The 27,721-nt window shown below is 44.5% G+C and overlaps 1 protein-coding gene across 1 annotated transcript; it reads left to right on the top strand.

The window, feature by feature from the left end:
- The first annotated feature begins 7,061 nt into the window (after positions 1-7,061).
- LOC144496978 (zinc-binding protein A33-like) lies at positions 7,062-20,519 on the top strand. Its single transcript, XM_078217639.1, has 6 exons — positions 7,062-7,553; positions 16,350-16,445; positions 16,526-16,759; positions 18,161-18,183; positions 18,276-18,421; positions 19,975-20,519. Exons 1-6 carry the CDS (start codon positions 7,062-7,064, stop codon positions 20,517-20,519), a joined length of 1,536 nt encoding a protein of 511 aa, XP_078073765.1.
- The last annotated feature ends 7,202 nt before the right edge of the window (positions 20,520-27,721 follow it).

Here is a 27,721-nt window from a genome sequence, read left to right as displayed (position 1 = left end):
ACCCAGGCAGGGGATAGTAATGGTACAATACATCACACAGTGTGAGCTGGAGATCTCCAACAACACAATCTGGGACACTGAGACATTTCGGAGGCTTCAGCAAGTCTGAGCAAACCATCAACAGATGTAAACTATTTGTTACAGGTTTATTCTGGGATAGGCCAGTATTCCCAGATATTGGAACGAATTTGTGGAGTCAGAGTTTATTTTAGTGTCTTTAAATCAATTCCATATTGTGCCTCAGTTGTAGATATTGTTTAATTCTAAAGTGATATTTTTCCTCAATATAATAAAAAATACTCTCTTCTTGATAAATCTCGAGTTGTTGTCTGGAGTTTCTCATTTGCAAAAAGAGCCACAAAGTGAATCTAAAAGTGCAGACGAGTGAGGAGCAAAAGGTGATACCGCACATTGAAGGATTACCTCAGGGCAGCACGGTGGCACAGTGGTTAGCACTGCAGCCTCACAGCACCAATAACCCGGGTTCAATTCCGGCCTCGGTTGACTGCCTGTTTGAAGTTTGCACGTTCTTCCCCTGTCCGCGTGGGTTTTGTCTGTGTGGTGTTTCCCCATTCTCCCCCTGTCTGTGTGGGTTTCATCCGGGTGCTCCGCTTTCCTCCCGCAATCCAAAAATGTGCAAGTTTGGTGGATTGACCGTGCTAAATTGCCGCTAAGTGTCAGGGGGACTAGCAGGGTAAATACATTGGGTTATCGGAATAGGGGCTGTTTGGGACTGTTACTAGTGCAGGCTCGATGGGCCAAATGGCCTCCTTCTGCACTGGAGGGATTTTATGATTCTATGATCACCTTTTGCTTGACCCAATGCATAAAGATGTCTTGATACAATTTCTGATGGCTTTGTGACTGGAGCAGGACTTCAGAGACCCGGATTACTAACTCATCCACAAACATTCACTCCCTTCAACACAAGATACACCGCAGGAACTCACCAAGGCTCCTTAGGCAGCACATTCCTAATCCACGACCGCTCCCATCCCGAAGGACAAGAGCAGCAGATTCCCGGAAACATCACCACCATGTTTGGAAAATGTGGAGAAGCTGTGCATCCAATCACAGGCTGGTTCCTCCCTGCATTTGCTGCTGATAGGTTCATTCTGAATCTGCCGAGTTAAACCACTGTCTCCGAGTGTTGTTTCCTGTTTGTTTTATTTTCTTCTGAAATCAACTCAGTGGATGGTCAGGTATGTTCAACATTGCTGGAGCCAATGCAGTTCTATTTCAATCATTGCTCTGGATTAAATGGGAGCGCCCCGATTATCTGAAAGAGATGCTGGGCTTGGAAAATGGATGGCTGGCATGATACACCTCTGAATAAAAGCTAAAACATCAGAGAAATCTAATAATAGTCCCAATTTAACCAATTATATTTATATTTGGAGGGTGAGCTGTGAAGAGGCTGCAATCAGTTTGATTTGGACAAGCTGAGTGAGAGGGCAAATACATGGCAGAGGCAGTATAATGTGGAGAAATGTGAGGTAGCAAAATCAGGAATGCAGTTTATTATCTGAATGGCCATAAATTAAGAGAGGGGATTGTGCAACGAGACCTGGGTGTCCTCGTACACCAGTCATGGACGGTAAGCATGCAGGTGCAACAGGCAGTAAAAAAAGGCAAACGGTATGTTGGCCTTCATAGCGAGAGGATTCATATACAGGAGCAGGGATATCTTAATGCAATTATACAGGAACTTGGTGAGGCCACAGCTGGAATACTGTGTGTAGTTTTGGTCTCCCTGTCTGAGGAAGGATGTTTTTGTTTTTGAGGGAGTGCAGAGAAGGTTTGCCACACTGATTCCTGAGATGGGGGGGGCTGAAATACAAAGAGCGATTGAATCGGTTACGATTACTTTCGCTGAAGTTCAGAAGAATGAGTGGAGATCTCATAGGAACCTGTAAAAGTCTAACAGGATTAGACAGGATAGATGCAGGAAGGATATTCCTGATGGTGGAGGTGTCCAGAACCAGGGGTCACAGTCTAAGGATATGAGGTAAACCCTTTAGGACTGAGATGGGGAGAAATATTTTCACCCAGATAGGTGAGCCTGTGGGGTTTGCTAAAACAGAAAGCAGTTGAGGCCAAAACATTGAATGTTTTCAAGGGCGAGTTGGATATAGCTCGTGGGGTGAAGGGGATCAAAGGATATGGGAAGAAGGTGAGATCAGGCTACTGAGTTGGATGATCAGCCATGATCATAATGAATGGTGTAGCAGGCTCAAAGGGCCGAATGGCCTCCTCCTGCTCTTATTTTCTTTGTGTCTATGTTTAATCAGGCTGGAACCATTTTAGCCATGAATGTGCACAGTTGATATTGAAGTTTCCACCCTGTAGCTGAAATCAAAGTGGAGTTATAAAATAGATTGGCATGTAAACTTCTGAACTATATTACTGCTTCCAGTTAGCAAGACACTGAGTGTACATCACACCACTCAACAGCGAATATAACAGGAACAATTCACTTCACTCCACAAATGACAATAGTCACTTTTAAGAGGGGAGCTGAATGTAGCCGTTACAATGAGTGCAAACTGAAACACGCAATTGCAAGGGACAACTGCATCAATCTGCAATGGCAATCAATGTTACTTAGCAACAAAGAATCTAGGGGCAGGAACAGGCCATTCAGCCCTTCAAACCAGTTCTGCCATTCCATATTATCATGACTAATCCTCTAACACAATGTCACACTCCCCTGCTCTCCCCATTCCCTTTGATGCTTTTAGAGATAAGAAATCTCTCTATTTCCTTCTTAAATGCATTCAGTTACGTGGCCCCACAGACTCCAGTGTGAAAGAATTCCTAAGGTTCACCATCCTCTGAGTGAAGAACTTTCTCCTCATCTCAGTCCTAAATGGCCCACCCCATACCCTGAGACTGTGATCCAAGATAGCGGGTGGGAGCCCCAAAATCATCATCTTTCTCATTCAATTGACTACAAATGTGATGGGGTTGTGGTGATGCAGCCATTTCTGGTGTTCAGCTGTGGTTATTTTCCAACGATTGACTAAGATGGAATTTCAATGTTGTTCAGGTATAAAAAAGGGATCTTGAGAATTGCTTGGGGGGGGGTTGATTTTATATGTTATCCATGTTTTCGGAGCTGTCACTTCACATCCTGGTCTGAGCAGAGTGGTGAGAAGTCGGTCCAATTTTCAAAGTTAAGCTTTCTCCTCTGACTGTGAATTACTGATAATTGACACTTTGCTTTTTATTTTTCTGACTTGTTACCTGTTCATTGCTAATAAACTTTCAGAATTCACCATTTAAAGTGCTCTGTCTTGCCATGTGGTTGTGTTTGTAGATTTACAATTGGGAAGTTATTGCAAACAAGTGCAATTGGGTGGCACGGTAGCACAGTGGTTAGCACTGCTGCTTCACAGCTGCAGGGACCTGGGTTCGATTCCTGGCTTGGGTCACTGTCTGTGTGGAGTTTGCACATTCTCCTCGTGTCTGCGTGGGTTTCCTCCGGGTGCTCCAGTTTCATCCCACAGTCCAAAGATGTGTGGGTTCGGTTGATTGGCCATGCTAAAAATTGCCCCTTAGTGTCCTGAAATGCGGGATTAGTGGGTAAAATATATGGGGATAGGGCCTGGGTGGGATTGTGGTCGGTGCAGACTCGATGGGCTGAATGGCCTCTTTCTGTGCTGTAGGGTTTCTATGTTTCTAAGTGGAGCCCAAAAGCCTTGTTCAAAGAAATTTAAGTTTGAATGATATTTTGCATCATGTACCACAAGTCTGATTGAACATCGTCACACTCCTGGAGGGCCTTGGAGAGAGAACTGACTGGTGGTGATTTAACCTGAGGGTCACCACGGCCAAGGGGCAGGCTTGTGAAGGTGGAGCCTTCATGGATAACATCAGCTGGTACAGGAATTGAACCCATGCTGTTGGCCTCACTGTTCAGCCAACTGAGCTAATCATTCCCCACAAGTCTGATTCTTATCAACTCAACATACGGAATGACTTAGTCATTGCAATCAAGTTTCAGGGTGTGTGTGTCTGTGTACGTGCGTGCATATGTGTGTGGGCATGCGTACATGTATGCGTGTGTGTGCACATGCATGCACACATGTATGTGTGTGTATGTGTGTGTCCTGGGAGTGGATACGGTGTGGGAACTTCTGATCACCTTTAGTCTTGTGTTGAATTACGTAACAATGTATTCTTATTGGCCAAATAAAAATAATCAGAAGAAAATGTTGCGGTTGCACTTTCTGCTCAGTGGAGGCTGATCCCTCCCAGTGCTTCCATTGTCCTGATTATTAGTTGTGGTGCAATACATTTTGTTCAGGTATTGAGTAGTCTGAATACCAGGATGTTAGAGCAAGGTGACTCATAGAATCATAGAATGGTTACAGCACAGAAGGAACCTTTCAGCACATTGTCTCTGTGTCAATTCTCTGCTACAGCAACTCAACTCGTCCTACTTCTCCCTCTTTCCCATATATTCCTGCAAAGCCTTTTCCCTTCAGACCATTATCCAGTTCCTTTTTGAAAACAGCAATTGGATCTGTCTGCAGCAAATACTCAGTGCATTCCAGACCCAAATCACATGTTGGATAGGGAGGTTTTTCCTCATGCTGATTCTGCTGATGGGAACAGTTTCTCCCATTTACCCTATCCAGACCCCCATTATTTTGAACACATGCAACAAATCTCCTTTCAACTTTCCCTTCTCCAAGGGGAACAGTGCCAGTTTCACCAATCTATCCACAGAACTGAAGTCTCTCATCCTCAGAAACATTCTCGTAAACATTTATTGCATTCTTTCAAAAACATTCACATTCTTCCCGTTCATGCTGAGCCAGTGTTTTATAAATGATTATAACTGACTTGCTTTTGTACTCTGTGTCCTATTTATAAAACTCAGGATTCAATATAATTTATCAACTGCTTTCTCAACCTGTCCTGCCACCTTCAATAATTGATGCACAACTCACCCAGCTCCCTCTGCTCCTGCATTCAGCATTCTTCTGAATTATTCTCCTCATCTCCTCATTCTTCTGATCAAAATGTACAACTTCCCACTGATCTACATTAAATTTCATCTGCCACGTGTCTGCCCATTCCACCAGCCTCTCTACATCCTCTTGAAGTCCATCACTATTCTCCTCACTGTGCACAATACTTCCAAATCTTGCATCAGTTTCACATTTTGAAATTGTGTCCATTACAATCAGGCACAGGAAAAGCAGTCTTCCCCCCATGAACCAACCCCCAGTCAGAAGTAAGTTGGCTGTAACTCATGTTTTAATAAGGTTGAATTTAAAAACTAAACTGTTGAGTCATGAAATTCCAGCTATGCTAAGGACTAATGATGAAAAATATCACATGGTTCCAAATAAAATGCCTAAAAAGCAGAATGTTACTGACTTTTGGGGACTAAAATTGTTCGGCTCTAAGTCACTCACCATCCTAACTTGGAAATATGTCACTTGTTCCTTTACCGTCACTGGGTCAAAATCCTGGAACATCCACCCTAACAGCATTGTGGGTGTACCTACACCTCTGCAGTGGTTCAAGAAGGCAGCTCACCACCTCCATTTGAAGGGTAATTAGAAATGGGCAATAAATGCTGGTTTTGCCAGTAATGCGTACATCCGGGAAATAAATAAAGCATACAAAGGAAAACATTATAAGAGTAGATTAGGAGATGATTTGGCGAACACATTTTCTTTGAGATCTTGCATCTCAAAATTCCCAGTTACTGATGGAGTCCCTCACACATCTCCAGCAGCAACGACCTCCATCCTCACCCCCTCCAGTGACTCCTTCACCAAGATGGCGGAGTCTGACACAGGCACCATGATTGATGGGATGGCAGGGCTGGGAGTAAGTGGAGCCAGAGAATGGACAAGGCCTGGCTAGCATCAGCAGAGAGAGTGAAGTGGATGTTGCCACAGCAACCCACGCTCCTTGGCAGGCCAGTTGGTTGGTTGGATGGCTGGTGTGGATCATGTTGGTGCCAACCGTACAGTTTTTATCCTCAGTTTTCCTGGGGAGGTCAGGACTGCTGACTCCTTGTGCCTTCCTGTGATTGAGATCGTAACAAAGGGATCAGACCTAGTCAGAGAGCTCAAGAAGGAGAGAAAAGAAGTTAAATGAAACATTGGAAATATAAAAGGAATCTGAAAGAATAATTATCAAGGAACAGACAAAAATTGTGAAATGCACTTCAAACACATGAATACTTATAAATAGAATAGGGTTACTAAAGGATGCAACAGATACACCCAGAGATAATAGTGCAACAGCAGATTTAATATATATTTTCTGAAAATTAACAGTGAGTTGAGGGCAGTGGGATTAGTTTGGGATAGATGCAACGACATGGAGCAGAGGGCAGCAGGATAATGTGGGGAGAGTGGGATTAGTTTGAAATTGATACAGAAATGGGAAAAGAGTGGGGTAGTGGGAATTAGTTTGAGAGTGATACAGGTCTATGGGGAGAGAGTGGGACAGTGGATTACTTTGGGATCGATACAAGGTAATGGAGAGATTGTAGAGCAGTGGGATTATGGGGGAAGTGCAAGGCAGTGATTTTTTTGGAGATTCACACAACCATGGGGAAAGATGAGGGAGTTGGATTTGTTTGGGATCGATACGGGACTATGGGAGAGAATGAGGCAATCTGCCTTACTTAAAGGTATTGGGATATTGTGGATCAATGGGTTTAGTTGGGATGGGCACATGGCTCTGGGAAGGGGCAGAGCAGAGAGGAATGATTTGGAATTGATACTGGCTTTTGGGGATTGGGCAGTGAAAAACTGAGATCCCTGGGGAACCCGATGGAACCATGTGGGAGTGACGGCAGATTTACACAGATTCCGAATGTGCATTTTACTATCAGCAGTGAAGGGGTTAATGGATGAATCCTTGTTCAAATTCCTGACCTCTCTCCAGATTCTCATCTTCAATCTGTACAGACTGGAAAAGTCAGTTGGAAAAAGAAATCATTTGTTTTGCCAGAAAACTAGTTTTGGTGACACTGCCCCTTTAAGGACACAGAGAGCGAGGTGAAATTTACTGATAACCGGGGTGAAATGAAACTGAAAGTTCAGCGAATAACAGAAGCAGGAGCAGCAACGGAGATGGCCGTCAGTAAACACATCTTATCCCTGTTTGAGGGTTTAACCTGCTCCATCTGTCAGTCTCTGTTTGTGGAGCCGGTGCGGTTGGACTGTGATCACAACTTCTGTAAATCTTGTATCCAGAAGTGTTGGGGAAAGCAGCGTCAGGCTGTGTCCTGCCCGGAATGTCAGCACCTTCTCCCCCGGAGAGGTTTTAGGAGGAACAGGGTGTTGGCCAATCTCTGTGAGAAAACCAGGCAACTGGAGCTGAAACTGGAGGAGGAACATGGGGAGAAGCTGGATGGAGACACAGAGAGGGAGCAGTCTCTCTGTGAGAAACATGGGGAGAATCTGATCCTGTTCTGTGAGAATGATGAGATTCTGATCTGTGCCAAATGCATAGATTCTCCCTCACATTTAGCTCACAGATTCCTATCTTTACCAACGGCTGTTGAAAGGTACAAGGTAAGGGGGCACAGTGAGTTACCCGTCTCCATAAGGTTTGATAAGGTTCACCATGGTAGGCTTCTGCAGAAAATGCAGATGTATGGGATTGGGGGTGATCTAGGAAATTGGATCAGGAATTGGCTAGCGGATAGGAAACAGAGGGTGGTGGTTGATAGTAAATATTCATCATGGAGTGCGGTTACAAGTGGTGTACCTCAGGGATCTGTTTTGGGGCCACTGCTGTTTGTAATATTTATTAATGATCTGGATGAGGGTATAGTTGGGTGGATTAGCAAATTTGCTGATGACACCAAAGTCGGTGGTGTGGTAGACAGTGAGGAAGGGTGTCGTAGTTTGCAGGAAGACTTAGACAGGTTGCAAAGTTGGGCCGAGAGGTGGCGGATGGAGTTTAATGCGGAGAAGTGTGAGGTAATTCACTTTGGTAGGAATAACAGATGTGTTGAGTATAGGGCTAACGGGAGGACTTTGAATAGTGTGGAGGAGCAGAGGGATCTAGGTGTATGTGTGCATAGATCCCTGAAAGTTGGGAATCAAGTAGATAAGGTTGTTAAGAAGGCATATGGTGTCTTGGCGTTTATTGGTAGGGGGATTGAATTTAGGAGTCGTAGTGTTATGTTGCAACTGTACACAACTCTGGTGCGGCCGCACTTGGAGTACTGTGTGCAGTTCTGGTCCCCACATTACAGGAAGGATGTGGAGGCTTTGGAGAGGGTGCAGAGGAGGTTTACCAGGATGTTGCCTGGTATGGAGGGGAGATCCTATGAGGAGAGGCTGAGGGATTTGGGATTGTTTTCGCTGGAAAGGCGGCGGCTAAGAGGGGATCTTATTGAAACATATAAGATGATTAGAGGTTTAGATAGGGTGGATAGTGATAGCCTTTTTCCTCTGATGGAGAAATCCAGCACGAGGGGGCATGGCTTTAAATTGAGGGGGGGTAGTTATAGAACCGATGTCAGGGGTAGGTTCTTTACCCAGAGGGTGGTGAGGGATTGGAATGCCCTGCCAGCATCAGTAGTAAATGCGCCTAGTTTGGGGGCGTTTAAGAGATCCGTAGATAGGTTCATGGACGAAAAGAAATTGGTTTAGGTTGGAGGGTCACAGTTTTTTTTTTAACTGGTCGGTGCAACATCGTGGGCCGAAGGGCCTGTTCTGCGCTGTAATGTTCTATGTTCTATGTTCTATGTTCATGGTGTTTATTGGGCTGTCGTTGGGACATCAATGGTGACATCAGGGGTGGGAAATGTGAGTGTTAATGTTAATAGTGTGTGAAAGGTTTTACAGCCTCTATTTACACTGACATTATATGAATGCAGTCCCAGGTTTCAGCTTTCTTCATTCGGGCTGTGTTGTGTTGATATTATTTCTGGAGTTGGGGAACGCACTGAAACTGATTCTGTCCCTGGAGAATTCAGCACATGATTTCCTGTCTCTAAACCCCGCCCCCAGACTCTAGCCATTGGTCGGTGCACATGTCAATCCTCATCAGCATTGTCTTCCCAACCAATTGGGAAATGAACAGAGAGCCTTCAACAAGTGATTGGCTCATTTTATTTTACTGTCAGTCATTTCCCAACATCGCTGTTTTCCAAGAAAATTATAAACTCAGTTTCTCATGTCCCGGTGAGATTTCTTCTGGGTCGATGGCAGCAAAATCCTGGAGATTAGTCTTCAATTCAGGGAGGCAACAGGACATAACGGGAGGATCGGTAACTCTTAAAATCACATGGGATACAGAATTGGCTGGGTTGTGGAATGATGTGGATTTGATTACCTGGTAAGACTCGCATTCGACCCATTATTTTGTAAATTGAGTTTGTGTCTCTATATGCCCTGTTTGTGAACAGAACTCCCACTCACTTGATGAAGGGACAGCGCTCCGAAAGCTAGTGGCTTGTGCTACCAAATAAACCTGTTGGACTTTAACCTGGTGTTGTGAGACTTCTTACTGGGTTGTAGAAGACAGAGAGTAGCGGTGGATGGGTGTTTTTCAGAATGGAGATCCATAGCTAGTGGTGTTCCGCAGGGATCAGTGCTGGGACCTTTGCTGTTTGTAGTACATATTGTTTTTCTGATAGCAGTATATTGTTAAGGTTCTTTTATTACAGACTATTTCCACTATTACGACAGTGTAAGTTGGTTTTAAGTAAGTTTCCTTCATTACAGTCTGTGTTTCCACCACTGTAGTACAATGTATCTTTTATTTCATAAATTACAGACCGTATTTCCATGAATATTGTTGTGTAATATAGCATTAAGTAAGTTTCCTTCATTACACAATGTGTTTTCACTATTACTGTAATGTAATGTAGTTTTAAGCATTTTCTTCCAATCAGTTCCAATCCAACTAATTTCACTATCCAAGTGAACAAAACGCTTCACCCCGACCCCACACCCCAAAGAAATTCAACCCCACAAGTCTGCACTCTGACATCACAGGAAGGCTGTGATTTAATGGGCTAATAGGGAATCTATATTAAATTTGAATCTGTGTTAAATTACTGGTTATAAGTTGCGGTCAGATTGAAAGCAGAGATATAAAAAACAGTTAAAAAGTTTAAAAAACGAAATTCAAAACTAATTAAATAAAACAAGGATGGAGAATCAGGTGATGTGTTGTTCCTGCATGCTGTGGGAGCTGGTGGACCCCATTGGTTCTCAGTGACCACGTCTGTAGTAAATGTTGGTTGCTGGAGGAACTCCGGCTCAGAGTTGATGAGCTGGATTCTGAGCTTCGGACACGGTGACACATCAGGGAGGCGGAGAGTTAACTGGATGCTGTGTTTCAGGAGGCAGTCACACTCCTTAGATTAACTAACTTGAATTCAGCCAGTGGTCAGGGACAGGAGGGTGTGGCTGTGAGTGAGGCAGGCAGAGGGATCCAGGAGGTAGGGTTGCAGGAGCCTCAGCCCTTTTCCTTGTCCAACAGGTTTGAGATTCTTGCTCCCTGTGTGGACGGGAATGGGGACTGCAGGGAGAATGAGCCAACTGAGCACAGCACCATGGTGCAGGGAGCCACTCAAGTCAGGGGGGTGGGGGGGGCGGGGGGTGCAGAGGGGCGGGGGGGGGGGAGAAAAGAAATGTAGTTATAATTGGGGATAGTATAGTTCGGGGCATAGACACTGTTCACTGTGACCATGATCAAGAGTCCCGAAGGTTGTGTTGCCTACCTGGTGCTCGGGTTCGGGATATCTCATCTGGGCTGCAGAGGAACTTGGAGTGGGAGGGTAAAGATCCATTTGTCGTGGTCCACATAGGTATCAATGATATAGATAAAACAAGGGCAGACGTTCTGCTAAGGGAATATGAACAGCTCAGGGCTAAATGAAAAAGCAGGACCAAAAAGTCAATAATCTCTGGATTACGATCTGGGCCACGAGCTAATTGGCACAGGGTCAGTCAGATTAAGCAGATAAATGCTTGGTTTAAAGATTGGTGTGGGAGAAATGGGTTTGAATTCATGGGACATTGGCACCAGTACTGGGGAAGAGGGGATCTGTTCCAATGGGACGGTTTTCACCTGAATCTTATTGGGACCAGAGTCCCAGCGATTTGCATAACTAGGGCTATAGATAGGGGATTAAACTAAATTGGGGGGGGGGGGTTCAGTTAGAGGGGAAATTAGAAAACCCAAATTAAAGGAGGAGTCAAGAGTGGCGATGTGGCGGTTGGTTACCAGATGGTTATCAGACAATAAAGGTGAGGGGCAGAAAGGGTGAATGTCTTTATGCACCAAGGAATTATAAAAGAGGAGGGAAATTTACCAGTGGAACAAATTTACAAGCTTTGTATCTAAATGCAAGAGCATTCGGAACAAAATTAATTTGTCAATGGCGCAAATAGAAACAAAAGGGTATGATTTGGTGACGATCACTGAGACATGGTTACAAGGAGACCAGGTCTGGGAATTGAATATCCAAGGGTATTCAGCATTTTGGAAAGATCAGCTGAAAGGAAAAGGAGGTGGTGTAGCTTTGTTGGTGAAGAAAGGGATTAGTGCTGTAATGAGAAATGACATAAGCACAGGAGATCAAGATGTGGAATCAGTCTGGGTAGAAATAAGAAATGACAAAGGGAAGAAATACTTGGTAGAAGTAATCCAGAGGTCCACAAGCAGTAATTTCGCAGTAGGACACAGTATGAACCAGGAAATGCTGGGGCTTGCAAGAAAGGTACAGCAATAATCATGGCTGATTTTAATGTACACATAGATTGGAAGAATCAAATTGGCAAGGGTAGCCTGGAGGCAGGGTTCATTGAATGTATCAGAGATTGTTTCTTGGAACAGTATGTTGTGGAAGCAACTGGGGAGCAGCCTACTCTGGATTTTGTGTTGTGTAATTAACTGATGACCTCATAGTTAAGGATCCTCGAGGGAGTAGTGACCATAGTATGACAGAATTCAAAATTCAGTTTGGGTGAGAAAGTGGAGTCCCACACGAGTGTTCTGGAATTAAACAAAGGAAATTACATCAGCATGAGCTCGAGTAGAGTGAGCAGGAAGTCTAAAGGGTAGGACAGCAGATGAGCAGTGGCAGTTGTTTAAGGAGATACTCAGTTCCTCACAACCAAAATATATCCCAGTGAAGAAGAAAGATGGTAATCGGGGGGAAAAAGCATCCATGGCTAAACAAGGAGGTCAAGGACAATATAAAGACAAACACGAAGGTATTTCATACAGCAAAAGCGAGTGGCAGGCGAGAAGATTGGGAAACTTTAAAACATAAACAAAGGGATACTAAAAAAGTAATAAAAAGAGCTAAAGTAAATTACGAAAGAAAACGAAGGCAAAAAGGATAACAAAAGTTTCTGTAAGTATATAAAAGGGAAGAGAGTCACGAAGGGGAATGTTGGTCTCTTGGAAGATGAAACTGGAGAGTTAATAGTGGGGAACACTGAAATGGCAGAGATGCTAAATCAATATGTTTGCCTCAGTTTTCACAGTGGAGGACACTAATATCATTCCTATAGGAATGGGCAAGAGGTAATAGAATGGGTAGAACTTAGAACAATCAAGATCGATAAGGAAAAGGTATTCAGCAAACTATTGGGATTGGGGGCAGACAAGTCCCGGCCCTGATGGCCTACATGCTAGGGTATTAAAGGAAGTGGCGGCAGAGATAGTGGATCCATTGGTTACAATATTCCAAAATTCCCTGGACATGGGAAAGGTTCCACTGGATTGGAAAAATGCTAATTTAACGCCCTTATTCAAAAAGGGAGGGAGGCAAAATGTGGGAAATTACAGATCAGTTAGTTTAACATCTGTTGTTGGGAAAGTGTTAGAATCAATTATCAAGGAAGCAATATCAGGACATTTGGAAAGTCCAAACGCTATCCCTCAGAGTCAGCATGGTTTTATGAAAGGCAAGTCATGTTTGACTAATTTGTTAGATTCTTCGAAGATGTAACAAGCAAAGTGGATAATGGGGATCCTGTAGATGTAATATATCTGGACTTCCGGAAGGCATTTGATAGGTTAATTCACAAGGTTAGATCACGTGGGATTAGGGGTAGTTTATTCGTTTGGATACATAACTGGCTGATGGACAGAGTTGAACCAGGAGCGCTCCTCGTCACAATGGATGTCTCAGCACTCTACACCAGCATCCCCCATGACGATGGCATTGCTGCAACGGCCTCAGTGCTCAGCGCCAACAACTGCCAGTTTCCAGATGCAATTTTACATCTCATCCGCTTCATCCTGGACCACAATATCTTCACCTTCAACAACCAGTTCTTCATCCAGACACACGGAACAGCCATGGGGACCAAATTCGCACCTCAATATGCCAACATCTTCATGCACAGGTTCGAACAAGACTTCTTCACCGCACGGGACCTTCAACCGATGCTATACACTAGATACATCGATGACATTTTCTTCCTTTGGACTCATGGTGAACAATCACTGAAACAACTCTATGATGACATCAACCAGTTCCATCCCATCATCAAGCTCACCATAGACTACTCTCCGGAATCAGTTGCATTCTTGGACACACGCATCTCCATTAAGGACGGTCACCTCAGCACCTCACCATACCGCAAGCCCACGGATAACCTCATGATGCTCCACTTCTCCAGCTTCCACCCTAAACACGTTAAAGAAGCCATCCCCTACGGACAAGCCCTCCGTATACACAGGATCTGCTCGGATGAGGAGGATCGCAACAGACACCTCCAGACGCTGAAAGATGCCCTCATAAGAACAGGATATGGCGCTAGACTCATTGATCAACAGTTCCAACGCGCCACAGCGAAAAACCGCACCGACCTCCTCAGAAGACAAACACAGGACACAGTGGACAGAGTACCCTTCGTTGTCCAGTACTTCCCCGGAGCGGAGAAGCTACGGCATCTCCTCCGGAGCCTTCAACATGTCATTGATGAAGACGAACATCTCGCCAAGGCCATCCCCACACCCCCACTTCTTGCCTTCAAACAACCGCACAACCTCAAACAGACCATTGTCCGCAGCAAACTACCCAGCCTTCAGGAGAACAGTGACCATGACACCACACAACCCTGCCACAGCAACCTCTGCAAGACGTGCCGGATCATCGACACAGATGCCATCATCTCACGTGAGAACACCATCCACCAGGTACACGGTACATACTCTTGCAATTCGGCCAACGTTGTCTACCTGATACGCTGCAAGAAAGGATGTCCCGAGGCATGGTACATTGGGGAAACTATGCAGACGCTGCGACAACGGATGAATGAACACCGCTCGACAATCACCAGGCAAGACTGTTCTCTTCCTGTTGGGGAGCACTTCAGCGGTCACGGGCATTCGGCCTCTGATATTCGGGTAAGCGTTCTCCAAGGCGGCCTTCGCGACACACGACAGTGCAGAGTCGCTGAGCAGAAACTGATAGCCAAGTTCCGCACACACGAGGACGGCCTCAACCGGGATATTGGGTTCATGTCACACTATTTGTAACTCCCACAGTTGCGTGGACCTGCAGAGTTTCACTGGCTGTCTTGTCTGGAGACAATACACATCTTTTTAGCCTGTCTTGATGCTCTCTCCACTCACATTGTTTCGTTTCTTAAAGACTTGATTAGTTGTAAGTATTCCCATTCCAACCATTATTCCTGTAAATTGAGTCTGTGTCTTTATAAGCTCTGTTTGTGAACAGAATTCCCACTCACCTGAAGAAGGGGCTTAGAGCTCCGAAAGCTTGTGTGGCTTTTGCTACCAAATAAACCTGTTGGACTTTAACCTGGTGTTGTTAAACTTCTTACTGTGATGGACAGAAGGCAGAGTTGAGATAAATATTTTTTTTTTCTGGATGGCAAAAAGTAACTAGTGAGGTGCCACAGGGTTCAGTCCTTGGGCCCAGCTGTTTACAATCTATATCAATGACAGGGTAAGAAGGCTCCATAGACAAATTTGCAAATGACACAAAAATAGGCAGGACAGTGAATTGCAATGAGGAAATAAGAACCCGATAAATGGATATAGATAGGTTCAGAAAGTGGGCCAAAATGTGGCAGATGGAGTTCAACATGGATACGTATGAGGTCATGCATGTTGGTCGGAAAAATGGGAAGGCGACTTATTATCTAAATGGGGAGAGACTTCGGGGTGCTGGAGTGCAGAGGTATCTGGGTGTCCTCATTCATGGCTCACAGAAAACTCACATGCAGGTACAGCAGATAATAAAAAAATGAATGGAATGTTCGCATTAATAGCTAAAGGAATAGAATATAAAGGTAAGGAAGTAATGTTGCAACTAAACAAGACATTGGTGAGACTGCACCTGGAGTATTGTGCACAGTTTTGGTCCCCTTATTTGAGGAAAGATGTAGTGGCATTGGAGGCATTTCAGAGGAGGTTCACTAGATTGATTCCAGAGATGAGGGGTTTATCGTATGATGAGAGATTGAACAGTTTCGGCCGATACTCTCTGGAATTTAGAAGAATGAAGGGAGATCAAATTGAGGTATATAAGATGATAAAAGGTGTGGATAAAGTAGACGTGGAGCAGATGCTTCCTCTTGTGGGGCATTCTCGGACGAGAGGCCATAGTCTGAGGATAAAGGGTAGCAAATTTAAAGCAAAGTTGAGGAGAAACTACTTCTCCCAAAGAGTTGCTAATCTGTTGAATTCGCTACCCCAAAGTGCAGTGGATGCAGGGACAGTGAGTAAATTTAAGGAAGAGTTAGACAGATTTTTAATTGGTAGTGGATTGAAAGGTTATGGGGAGAAGGCAAGTAAATGGGGATGAGGAGCATGTCAGCCATGATCGAATGGTGGAGCAGACTCGATGGGCTGAACGGGCTAATTCTCCTCCATTATCTTATGAACTTATGCACTTCCAACCCAACTGTCACAGTTTTAGTCTGTGCCTATGTGTAACGGGTCCAGTGAATTCTCAAAATCAGAAAAGAGTCAAACAAGACGTGCTGGTTAGGTACACTGCCCATGCCAAATTCTCTCTCAGTGTACTTAAACAGGTGCTGGAGTGTGGCGACTAGGGATTTTCACAGTAACTTCATTGCAGTGTTAATGTAAGCCTACTTATGTCACAAATAAATAAACTTGAAACAATTATGATACAATTAACAATGTCTAAACTATCAAATCCATTCATATATTCGATACACCATGAAGCTGTTGTTGGTTTGAAGCTGTACCTGGTCTGATTCAATACCTTTCACTCTGACGGTTATAAAGTGCTCGTGCCACATGTTAACACCTCTCCCTGAACACCTCTCCTCACAGTTTGTGACATAACAGCAGACATTACAATGGATCATGCTGAGATCTGATTCTATTTTTAGGACCAGCTGAAATTATCCTTGGATTCCATGGAGAATGAAAAGAAAAAGCAAAGTGAATTCAAACAGCAGCAGCAGAGGGAGATTTCAGAACTGGAGGTGAGTATGACTTCAGCTCCCTTTCAACACTGCAACCCTTTAACAACCCGCTGTTTAAACAATCTCTCTCACTGTCATAGCAACTCACTGGATCCCTGGAGCAAGACATCTCCGCACAGTTTGCCAAAATCCATCGATATCTTGAAGACAAAGAGAAACATTTAATTGAAGAGCTGAGGAGACAAAAGGAGGAAGATCTGCGACCAATGGAGAAGAATCTGAGAAGAATTGAAGAGGAACTGACTTCACTTGAGGGGAAGATATTGAACCTTTGTGTAGACATCGAGCAGCAAGACAGCGTCTCCTTTCTCAAGGTGACCCTTTGTAACCCAAATCCCAAACTGCTGGTGTGATTGTAAACTGCATTTTATAATAGCTGGCTGCAGAGTAACTGGAACCAGAATGAAAGAGTCCAGAGAAGGAGTGGGAGAGAAGAGATGGGTGTTTTGAAAGCAGGGGTGGACATAGAGACCAGTCCCAATGGGAGGACAAAGCTGGGAAGAACCAGTCCCAACGGGGACAAAGCAGACCATAAAAGGTCATCAGCAGTGAGTTCCACACATAGGTGGGTGGAAATCCCACTTTGGAGACAATTGTGAGTCAGTTTAATATTCTGCCTGATTTTCCTTTCATATCAGTAGACTTGTAGATGTGACAGGGTAGTGGTATTGTCACTGGACTAGTGACCCAGAGTAATAGCAGGTGAATTCAATAAAAGTCTGGAAAGGAAAGTCTTCCTATAACCATGAAACACATGTCATAGAACCCACACCCTTGAACAGGGACAACTAAGGGCCATAAAAATAAACCAGTCACTAATAACTCCAGTAAGGAATTGTTTACCCAGGGGGTGGTTAGAATGTGGAGTTTCCCCCACATGCAGCAATTGGAGGAAATAGTTCACCAACCAGAAGTCAGAGAAACAAGTAATTAGGGAAGAATTAGAACCTCATGCTGATGGGGTGAGAGAGATGCAGCAGGAGATTTGAGTGGAGTGGAGCACAAACACGAAGATAAACTAATTGGACTGAGAGCAGTGACATGTTGGGGTTCAGTCCCATGGGTGCTGGTGCTGAGAGCAGTGACATGTTGGGGTTCAGTCCCATGGGTGCTGGTTCTGAGAGCAGTGACATGTTGGGGTTCAGTCCCATGGGTGCTGGTGCTGAGAGCAGTGACATGTTGGGGTTCAGTCCCATGGGTGCTGGTGCTGAGAGCAGTGACATGTTGGGGTTCAGTCCCATGGATGACACCAATTCCAACACTGAGCAATTACAACCTATTTGACTGTGGGGACATCACAATGAGCCTCATTCTGTTCACATCTGAGCTGCTGCGAGTGTCCAGGAACTGGTACGTTAACTGCTGTCTCCCTATCAAAGGAATGCTGCATTGAAGTGTCCACAGCTGGTAGCAGCAGATGTTGACATGGATAGAAGCTCTTTAGTTACTTGGAAAATAGAGATCAGAAATAAATGTAACAATTAATGTGCTTTCAAACTCTTCTACAGCTGAGGAAACTCTGTCGACACAATGGGGCAAGGTTGGGCTGGGGGTTGGTAACTGGTGTGGTATCACATGAGTGGAAGCCATGAGTAAAAACTCCACCCAAATCCGTTCACATTTAACTAAAATCACTGATTCTACATCATTGAAAATTACAATCTAAACAGCAGCATGTGTATTTATTAAAATGTTTCTGATTCTCTGTCCCACAGGAACTGAAAAGATTGAGAGAAAGGTGAGTATCTAATCCAAACTCACACAGGGTTTTACACTGTGATCACAGTCTGTATCCAGCAGAGAGTGATTAAATCAATCCCATTCACACAGCTACCTGGATAAAGGGGAGGATGAGGAAGATGCAGATAGGAGTGAAGATGGAGAGATACTGAAGTTTCCAAGAAGGAGATACTTGGAATATCGAGGCCCGCTACTCTACGCAGTGTGGAAGAAAATGAAAAAAGTCATCTCTCCAGGTAAGAAACTCCACATTTTATGTTCACTCTCTGAGCAGTTTCCTGCTCTCCTTGCCCCTCTCTACTGAAGGTGCTGCCTGTTACTGGGTACAGATCACTGGGGCAACAGCATCAGCACTCGAGGGACTCTTGTTGATGTGGGTTCTGTGATTGAGTGATTCAGGTTTGAGGGAATCAGAACGTCCTCATATTTGACATCAATTCACTTCTATTCCAGTGAGACTCACTGGACAGGGATCAGACTGAGAGCCCTGGATAATGGTGTTCCTCTCTGAGTCAGAAAACTGAACAATAATCATATAACATTGGATCAGGAGGAGGCCCTTTAGCACCCTCAGGCCTGTTTCACCATTCAGTGGCTCATCTGTGATCTAACTGTGCAAACTGCACTTGCCTTTGTCCCACATCTGTGTACACATTTGTTTAAAAATTACACCACTCTCAGTTTCCAATATAGAAATGAGTTTTTATCGATTGCCATATAAGACCATAAGAAATATGAACAGGAGTCGGCCGTTCAGCCCCTCGAGCCTGCTCCACCATTCAATAGGATCACGGCTGATCCAACATTCTTCACGTCCACTTTCCTGCCCTTTCCCCGTAAATCCTTATTCCCGTACTGATCAAAAATCCATCTAGATCAGCCTTAAATATAGAATCCCTATCCCTACAGTGTGGAAGGAGACCATACGGCCCATCGTGTCTGCATGGACTCTTCAAGAATATCCCAGCTTATCCCTGTAACCCCATGCATTTACACCACTAATCTCCCTGACCGAAACATCTTGGAACACACTAAAGGGCAATTTAGCATGGCCAATGCACCTAATCTGCACGCCTTTGGATGTGGAAGGAAACCGGAACACCCGGAGGAAACCCACACAGACACAGAATTGCAAAATCCTAAACCTATGGGCTGGAATATAACCTGGTTCTGGGGCTGTGTCACATTTTAGTGCCATTCTTTTCTTATTACTGTTATTTTCCTTAGGCTGGACTTTTTTTGGTGAGTCCGTCCCTGATTCAATAATATTTTTCCTTGGGATATCTGACTTGCGGATCTCTTTGTCTGTTGTAAATTCTGAACATTATTCTGTTTGTCAGCGAGTTCCTTATTTTCAGTGCTGCTGATCAACTCCTCCTTCTCGACAGGAAAACTTTTTCGTTTTGTTCTTTCATGGGATGTGGGTGTCACTGGCAAGGCCAGTGCTTAATACTCACCCTTCATTACCTTGAACTCAGTGGCTTGTTCGGCTATTTCAGAAAACAGTTAAGATGCCACTACATCTGTAATCACATGTAGGCCACACCAGGTAAGAATGGCAGATTTCCTTCTGTAAAGGGGCATCAGAACACTGTACCCAGTCTGTAATATCTGTTCACTGTCCACACTGGAGTCTGGGATTATATCTAATTGCACACGGAAGTATTTCCTGATACACAGATTCTGGAATGTGTGCTGAATGCAGTGTTACTGACCTGAGATATTAATCTGTGTCCATGTGCCTTCCTATGTCTAAAATATTGAACGTTATTTCTTTTGTATTTCCCAGTTCCAGCCTCACTGACCCTGGACCCAAACACAGCGCATTGTAAGCTCATCCTGTCTGAGGAGCTGACCAGTGTGAGGTGCAGTAACCGAGCAGTACAGGTTCCTGATAATCCAGAGAGATTTGACACGATTCCATGTGTCCTGGGGTCAGAGGGATTCACAGCGGGGAAACATTACTGGGAGGTGGGGGTGGGGAAAAAGACTGACTGGGCACTGGGTGTGGCCACAGAGTCAGCCAATAGGAAGGGAGGGATAATATTGAGTCCAGAAGGTGGTTACTGGGCTGTGCTGCTGAGTAACGGGAATCGATATGTCGCTTTTCACAGCCCACGTGTCCCCCTGACCCCCAGTAAGAATCCCAGGAACATCGGAGTTTTCCTGGACTATGAGTGGGGACAGGTGAGCTTTTACAATGCTGATGATATGTCCGTTCTCCACACTTTCACTGACACTTTCACTGAGAAGCTCTTCCCGTTTTTCTTTCCCGGATTATTGAATGAGGGTAAAAATGCTGCTCCTCTGAAACTGCAAAGGTGTGAGCAATAAATGTTGGAGATGTGTGCGTTGGGTCAGTGATTGGTGAGTGTTTCTTGCTCTGAGCTCTTGGGCTGTGACCATACACTGCAATGTGTGTTGCTGTGCAGGATGAAGAGGTCCCAGGGTGAACTCTTAGACCCTCATACCCGCTGTCCATCCTGGAACACTTCATTCCAGCTCATTCCACTGGGAAAGGCTCTGCTGGCCTCCCGGATACAGAATCCATGTTACAAATCCCAGGATTCACACTCGCTGTCAGGAAACAGGAGTAGCAGGATCCCGTTGCCACATCACACTGGTCACACCCAGGCAGGGGATAGTGTGAGCTGGAGATTAATCTTAATCTTAATTAATCTTAATCTTAATCAAGATCTTAATCTTGATCAAAATCATTGCAATCACAGTGTGAGCTGGAGATCTCCAACAACACAATCTGGGACACTGAGATATTTCGGAGGCTTCAGCAAGTCTGAGCAAACCATCAAGAGATGCAAAATATTTTTTACAGGTTTATTCTGGGATAGGCCAGTATTCCCAGATATTGGAACGAATTTGTGGAGTCAGAGTTTATTTTAGTGTCTTTCAATCAATTCCATATTGTGCCTCAGTTGTAGATATTGTTTAGTTCTAAAGTGATATTTTTCCTCAATATAATAAAAAATACTCTCTTCTTGATAAATCTCGAGTTGCTGTCTGGAGTTTCTCATTTGCAAAAAGAGCCACAAAGTGAATCTAAAAGTGCAGACGAGTGAGGAGCAAAAGGTGATACCGCACATTGAAGGATTACCTCAGGGCAGCACGGTGGCACAGTGGTTAGCACTGCAGCCTCACAGCACCAATAACCCGGGTTCAATTCCGGCCTCGGTTTACTGCCTGTTTGAAGTTTGCACGTTCTTCCCCTGTCCGCGTGGGTTTTGTCTGTGTGGAGTTTCCCCATTCTCCCCCTGTCTGTGTGGGTTTCATCCGAGTGCTCCGCTTTCCTCCCGCAGTCCAAAAGTGTGCAAGTTTAGTGGATTGGCCGTGCTAAATTGCCGCTTAGTGTCAGGGGGACTAGCAGGGTTAATACGTTGGGTTATTTGGATAGGGACTGGGTGGGATTGCTACTGGTGCTGGCTCGATGGGCCAAATTGCCTCCTTCTGCACTGGAGGGATTTAATGATTCTATGATCACCTTTTGCTTGACCCAATGCATAAAGATGTCTTGATACAATTTCTGATGGCTTTGTGACTGGAGCAGGACTTCAGAGACCCGGATTACTAACCCATCCACAAACATTCACTCCCTTCAACACTAATGCACAGTAGCAGCTGTGTGTACCAGCCACAAGATACACTGCAGGAACTCACCAAGGCTCCTTAGGCAGCACATTCCTAATCCACGACCGCTCCCATCCAGAAGGACAAGAGCAGCAGATTCCCGGGAACACCACCACCATGTTTGGAAAATGTGGAAAAGCTGTGCATCCAATCACAGGCTGGTTCCTCCCTGCATTTGCTGCTGATAGGGTTCATTCTGAATCTGCCGAGTTAAACCACTGTCTCCGAGTGTTGTTTCCTGTTTGTTTGTTTTATTTTCTTCTGAAATCAGCTCAGTGGATGGTCAGGTATGTTCAACATTGCTGGAGCCAATGCAGTTCTATTTCAATCATTACTCTGGATTAAATGGGAGCGCCCCGATTATCTGAAAGAGATGCTGGGCTTGGAAAATGGATGGCTGGCATGATACACCTCTGAATAAAAGCTAAAACATCAGAGAAATCTAATAATGTTTCCAATATAACCAATTATCTTTAAATTTGGAGGGTGAGCTGTGAAGAGGCTGCAATCAGTATGATTTGGACAAGCTGAGTGAGAGGGCAAATACATGGCAGAGGCAGTATAATGTGGAGAAATGTGAGGTAGCAAAAACAGGAATGCAGTTTATTATCTGAATGGCCATAAATTAAGAGAGGGGATTGTGCAACGTGACCTGGGTGTCCTCGTACAGCAGTCATGGACGGTAAGCATGCAGGTGCAACAGGCAGTAAAAAAAGGCTAATGGTATGTTGACCTTCATAGCGAGAGGATTCATATACAGGAGCAGGGATATCTTAATGCAATTATACAGGAACTTTGTGAGGCTACAGCTGGAATACTGTGTGTAGTTTTGGTCTCCCTGTCTGAGGAAGGATGTTTTTGTTTCTGAGGGAGTGCAGAGAAGGTTTGCCAGACTGATTCCTGAGATGGGGGGGCTGACATACAAAGAGCGATTGAATCGGTTACGATTACTTTCGCTGAAGTTCAGAAGAATGAGTGGAGATCTCATAGGAACCTGTAAAAGTCTAACAGGATTAGACAGGATAGATGCAGGAAGGATATTCCTGATGGTGGAGGTGTCCAGAAGCAGGGGTCACAGTCTAAGGATATGAGGTAAACCCTTTAGGACTGAGATGAGGAGAAATGTTTTCACCCAGATAGGTGAGCCTGTGGGGTTTGCTAAAACAGAAAGCAGTTGAGGCCAAAACATCTAATGTTTTCAAGGGCGAGTTGGATATAGCTCGTGGGGTGAAGGGGATCAAAGGATATGGGAAGAAGGTGAGATCAGGCTACTGAGTTGGATGATCAGCCATGATCATAATGAATGGTGGAGTGGGCTCAAAGGGCCGAATGGCCTCCTCCTGCTCTTATTTTCTTTGTGTCTATGTTTCATCAGGCAGGAATCATTTTAGCCTTGAATATGCACAGTTGATATTCAAGTTTCCACCCTGTAGCTGAAATCAAAGTGGCGTTATAAAATAGAATGGCATGTAAACTTCTGAACTATATTACTGCTTCCAGTTAGCAAGACACTGAGTGTACATCACACCACTCAACAACTAATATAACAGGAACAATTCACTCCACAAATGGCAAGAGTCACTTTTAAGAGGGGAGCTGAATGTAGCCGTTAGAATGAGTGCAAACTGAAACACGCAATTGCAAGGGACAACTGCATCAATCTGTCAATGGCAATCAATGTTACTTAGCAACAAAGAATCTAGGGGCAGGAACAGGCCATTCAGCCCTTCAAACCAGTTCTGCCATTCCATATTATCATGACTGATCCTCTAACACAATGTCACACTCCCCTGCTCTCCGCATTCCCTTTGATGCTTTTAGAGATAAGAAATCTCTCTATTTCCTTCTTAAATGCATTCAGTTACGTGGCCCCACAGACTCCAGTGTGAAAGAATTCCTAAGGTTCACCATCCTCTGAGTGAAGAACTTTCTCCTCATCTCAGTCCTAAATGGCCCACCCCATACCCTGAGACTGTGATCCAAGATAGCGGGTGGGAGCCCCAAAATCACCATCTTTCTCATTCAATTGACTACAAATGTGACGGGGTTGTGGTGATGCAGCCATTTCTGGTGTTCAGCTGTGGTTATTTTCCAATGATTGACTAAGCTGGAATTTCAATGTTGTTCAGGTATAAAAAAGGGATCTTGAGAATTGCTTGGCGGGGGGGGGGGGGGTTGATTTTATATGTTATCCATGTTTTCGGAGCTGTCACTTCACATCCTGGTCTGAGCAGAATGGTGAGAAGTCGGTCCAATTTTCAAAGTTAAGCTTTCTCCTCTGACTGTGAATTACTGATAATTGACACTTTGCTTTTTATTTTTCTGACTTGTTCATTGCTAATAAACTTTCAGAATTCACCATTTAAAGTGCTCTGTCTTGCCATGTGGTTGTGTTTGTAGATTTACAATTGGGAAGTTATTGCAAACAAGTGGAGCCCAAAACTCTTGTTCAAAGAAATTTAAGTTTGAATGATATTTTGCATCATGTACCACAAGTCTGATTGAACATCGTCACACTCCTGGAGGGCCTTGGAGAGAGAACTGACAGGTGTTGATTTAACCTGAGGGTCACCACGGCCAAGGGGCAGGCTTGTGAAGGTGGAGCCTTCATGGATAACATCAGCTGGTACAGGAATTGAACCCATGCTGTTGGCCTCACTCTATTTTGTGAACCAACTGTCCAGCCAAATGAGCTAATCATTCCCTACAAGTCTGATTCTCATCAACTCAACATACGGAATGACTTAGTCATTGCAATCAAGTTTCAGGGTGTGTGTGTGTGTGTGCACGTGCGTGCATACGTGTGTGTGTGTGTGTGTGCTGGGAGTGGATACGGTGTGGGAACTTCTGATCACCTTTAGTCTTGTGTTGAATTACGTAACAATGTATTCTTATTGGCCAAATAAAAATAATCAGAAGAAAATGTTGCGGTTGCACTTTCTGCTCAGTGGAGGCTGATCCCTCCCAGTGCTTCCATTGTCCTGATTATTAGTTGTGGTGCAATACATTTTGTTCAGGTATTGAGTAGTCTGAATACCAGGATGTTAGAGCAAGGTGACTCATAGAATCATAGAATGGTTACAGCACAGAAGGAACCTTTCAGCACATTGTCTCTGTGTCAATTCTCTGCTACAGCAACTCAACTCGTCCCACTTCTCCCTCTTTCTCATATATTCCTGCAAAGCCTTTTCCCTTCAGACCATTATCCAGTTCCTTTTTGAAAACAGCAATTGGATCTGTCTGCAGCAAATAGTCAGTGCATTTATCTACAAATAGTCATGTGTAGATAGTTTGAGTCATGTTGAGATCAAAAAGGAGGAGGTATTGGGTTTCTTGAGAAACATCAAGGGAGACAAGTCTCCAGGGCCTGATGGGATATACCCCAGAATACTGAGAGCGGCAAGAGAGGGAATTGCTGGGGCCTTGAGAGAAATCTTTGTATCCTCACTGGCTACAGGGGAGGTCATGATGTGGAGGTGCCGACGTTGGACTGGGGTGAACACAGTAAGAAGTCTCACAACACCAGTTTAAAGTCCAACAGTTTTATTTGGTAGCAAATACCATAAGCTTTCGGAGCGCTGCTCCTTCGTCAGATGGAGTGGAAATGTGCTCTCAAACAGTGCACAGAGACACAAAATCAAGTTACAGAATACTGATTAGAATGCAAATCCCTACTGCCAGCCAGGTCTTAAAGATACAGACAATGTGGGTGGAGGGAGCATTAAGCACAAGTTAAAGAGATGTGTATTGTCTCCAGACAGGACAGCCTGCAAGTCCAGGAGGCAAGCTGTGGGGGTTACTGATAATGTGACATAAATCCAACATCCCGGTTAAAGCCGTCCTCATGTGTACGGAACGTGGCTATCAGTTTCTGCCCAGCGACTCTGCGCTGTTGTGTGTCGTGAAGGCCGCCTTGGAGAACGCTTACCTGAAGATCTGAGGCTGAATGCCCGTGACTGCTCTTCAGGTAAGCGTTCTCCAAGGCGGCCTTCACGACACACGACAGCGCAGAGTTGCTGAGCAGAAACTGATAGCCAAGTTCCGCACACATGAGGACGGCCTTAACCGGGATGTTGGATTTATGTCACATTATCAGTAACCCCCACAGCTTGCCTCCTGGACTTGCAGGCTGTCCTGTCTGGAGACAATACACATCTCTTTAACCTGTGCTTAATGCTCCCTCCACCCATCTTGTCTGTATCTTTCAGATCTGGCTGGCTGTAGGGATTTGCATTCTAATCAGTATTCTGTAACTTGATTTTGTGTCTCTGTGCACTGTTTGAGAGCACATTTCCACTCCATCTGACGAAGGAGCAGCGCTCCGAAAGCTTATGGTATTTGCTACCAAATAAACCTGTTGGACTTTAACCTGGTGTTGTGAGACTTCTTACAGGGGATTCCCAGAAGATTGGAGAATAGCCAATGTTGTTCCTTTGTTTAAGAAGGGTAGCAAGAATAATCCAGGTAATTACAGGCCGGTGAGCCTTACATCAGTGGTAGGGAAATTATTGGACAGGATTCTTCGAGACAGGATTTATTCCCACTTGGAAATAAAACTCAGGATTCAATATAATTTATCAACTGCTTTCTCAACCTGTCCTGCCACCTTCAATAATTTATGCACAACTCACCCAGCTCCCTCTGCTCCTGCATTTCCTTTCGAATTGTAACCTTTATTTTGTGTCACATCTCCTCATTCTTCTGATCAAAATGTGCAACTTCCCACTGATCTACATTAAATTTCATCTGCCACGTGTTCTGCCCATTCCACCAGTCTCTCTACATCCTCTTGAAGTCCATCACTATTCTCCTCACCGTGCACAATACTTCCAAATCTTGCATCAGTTTCACATTTTGAAATTGTGTCCATTACAATCAGGCCCAGGAAAAGCAGTGTTCTCCCCACGCACCATCCCCCAGTCAGAAGTAAGTTGTCTGCAACTCATGTTTTAATAAGGTTGAATTTAAAAACTAAACTGTTGAGTCATGAAATTCCAGCTATGCTAAGGACTAATGATGAAAAATATCACATGGTTCCAAATAAAATGCCTAAAAAGCAGAATGTTACTGACTTTTGGGGACTATAATTGTTCGGCTCTAGGTCACTCACCATCCTAACTTGGAAATATGTCACTTGTTCCTTTACCGTCACTGGGTCAAATTCCTGGAACATCCACCCTAACAGCATTGTGGGTGTACCTACACCTCTGCAGTGGTTCAAGAAGGCAGCTCACCACCTCCATTTGAAGGGTAATTAGAAATGGGCAATAAATGCTGGTTTTGCCAGTAATGCGTACATCCGGGAAATAAATAAAGCATACAAAGGAAAACATTATAAGAGTAGATTAGGAGATGATTTGGCGAACACATTTTCTTTGAGATCTTGCATCTCAAAATTCCCAGTTACTGATTGAGTCCCTCACACATCTCCAGCAGCAACGACCTCCATCCTCACCCCCTCCAGTGACTCCTTCACCAAGATGGCGGAGTCTGACACAGGCACCATGATTGATGGGATGGCAGGGCTGGGAGTAAGGAGAGCTGGAGAATGGGCAAGGCCTGGCTAGCATCAGCAGAGAGAGTGAAGTGGATGTTGCCACAGCAACCCAGACTCCATGGCAGGCCAGTTGGTTGGTTGGATGGCTGTTGTGGATCAGGTTGGTGCCAACCGCACAGTTTTCATTCTCAGTTTTCCTGGGGAGGTCAGGACTGCTGGTTCCTTGTGCCTTCCTGTGATTGAGATCGTAACAAAGGGGTCAGACCTACAGTCAGAGAGCTCAAGAAGGAGAGAAAAGAAGTTAAATGAAACATTGGAAATGTAAAAATCATAAAAGTCAGAGAAAACTGTTCCGACGTTTTCTTTGTTACAAAAATGTGTGAAATTTTTTAAAAAT

The sequence above is a fragment of the Mustelus asterias genome, chromosome 8 (assembly GCF_964213995.1).
Source record: "Mustelus asterias chromosome 8, sMusAst1.hap1.1, whole genome shotgun sequence".
In the NCBI taxonomy this organism is placed as follows: domain Eukaryota; kingdom Metazoa; phylum Chordata; class Chondrichthyes; order Carcharhiniformes; family Triakidae; genus Mustelus; species Mustelus asterias.
The sequence above is the reverse complement of the archived record's forward strand: the minus strand, read 5'-3'. Positions and strand labels throughout refer to the sequence as shown.

Excerpts from the sequence above, each read along its gene's own strand:
- LOC144496978 (XM_078217639.1), top strand. The coding sequence starts at position 7,062 with ATGAAACTGAAAGTTCAGCGAATAACAGAAGCAGGAGCAGCAACGGAG. Across the intron at positions 16,760-18,160 it reads ACAGCGTCTCCTTTCTCAAG|GAACTGAAAAGATTGAGAGA; the intron begins GTGACCCTTTGT and ends TCTGTCCCACAG. Across the intron at positions 18,184-18,275 it reads CTGAAAAGATTGAGAGAAAG|CTACCTGGATAAAGGGGAGG; the intron begins GTGAGTATCTAA and ends CCATTCACACAG.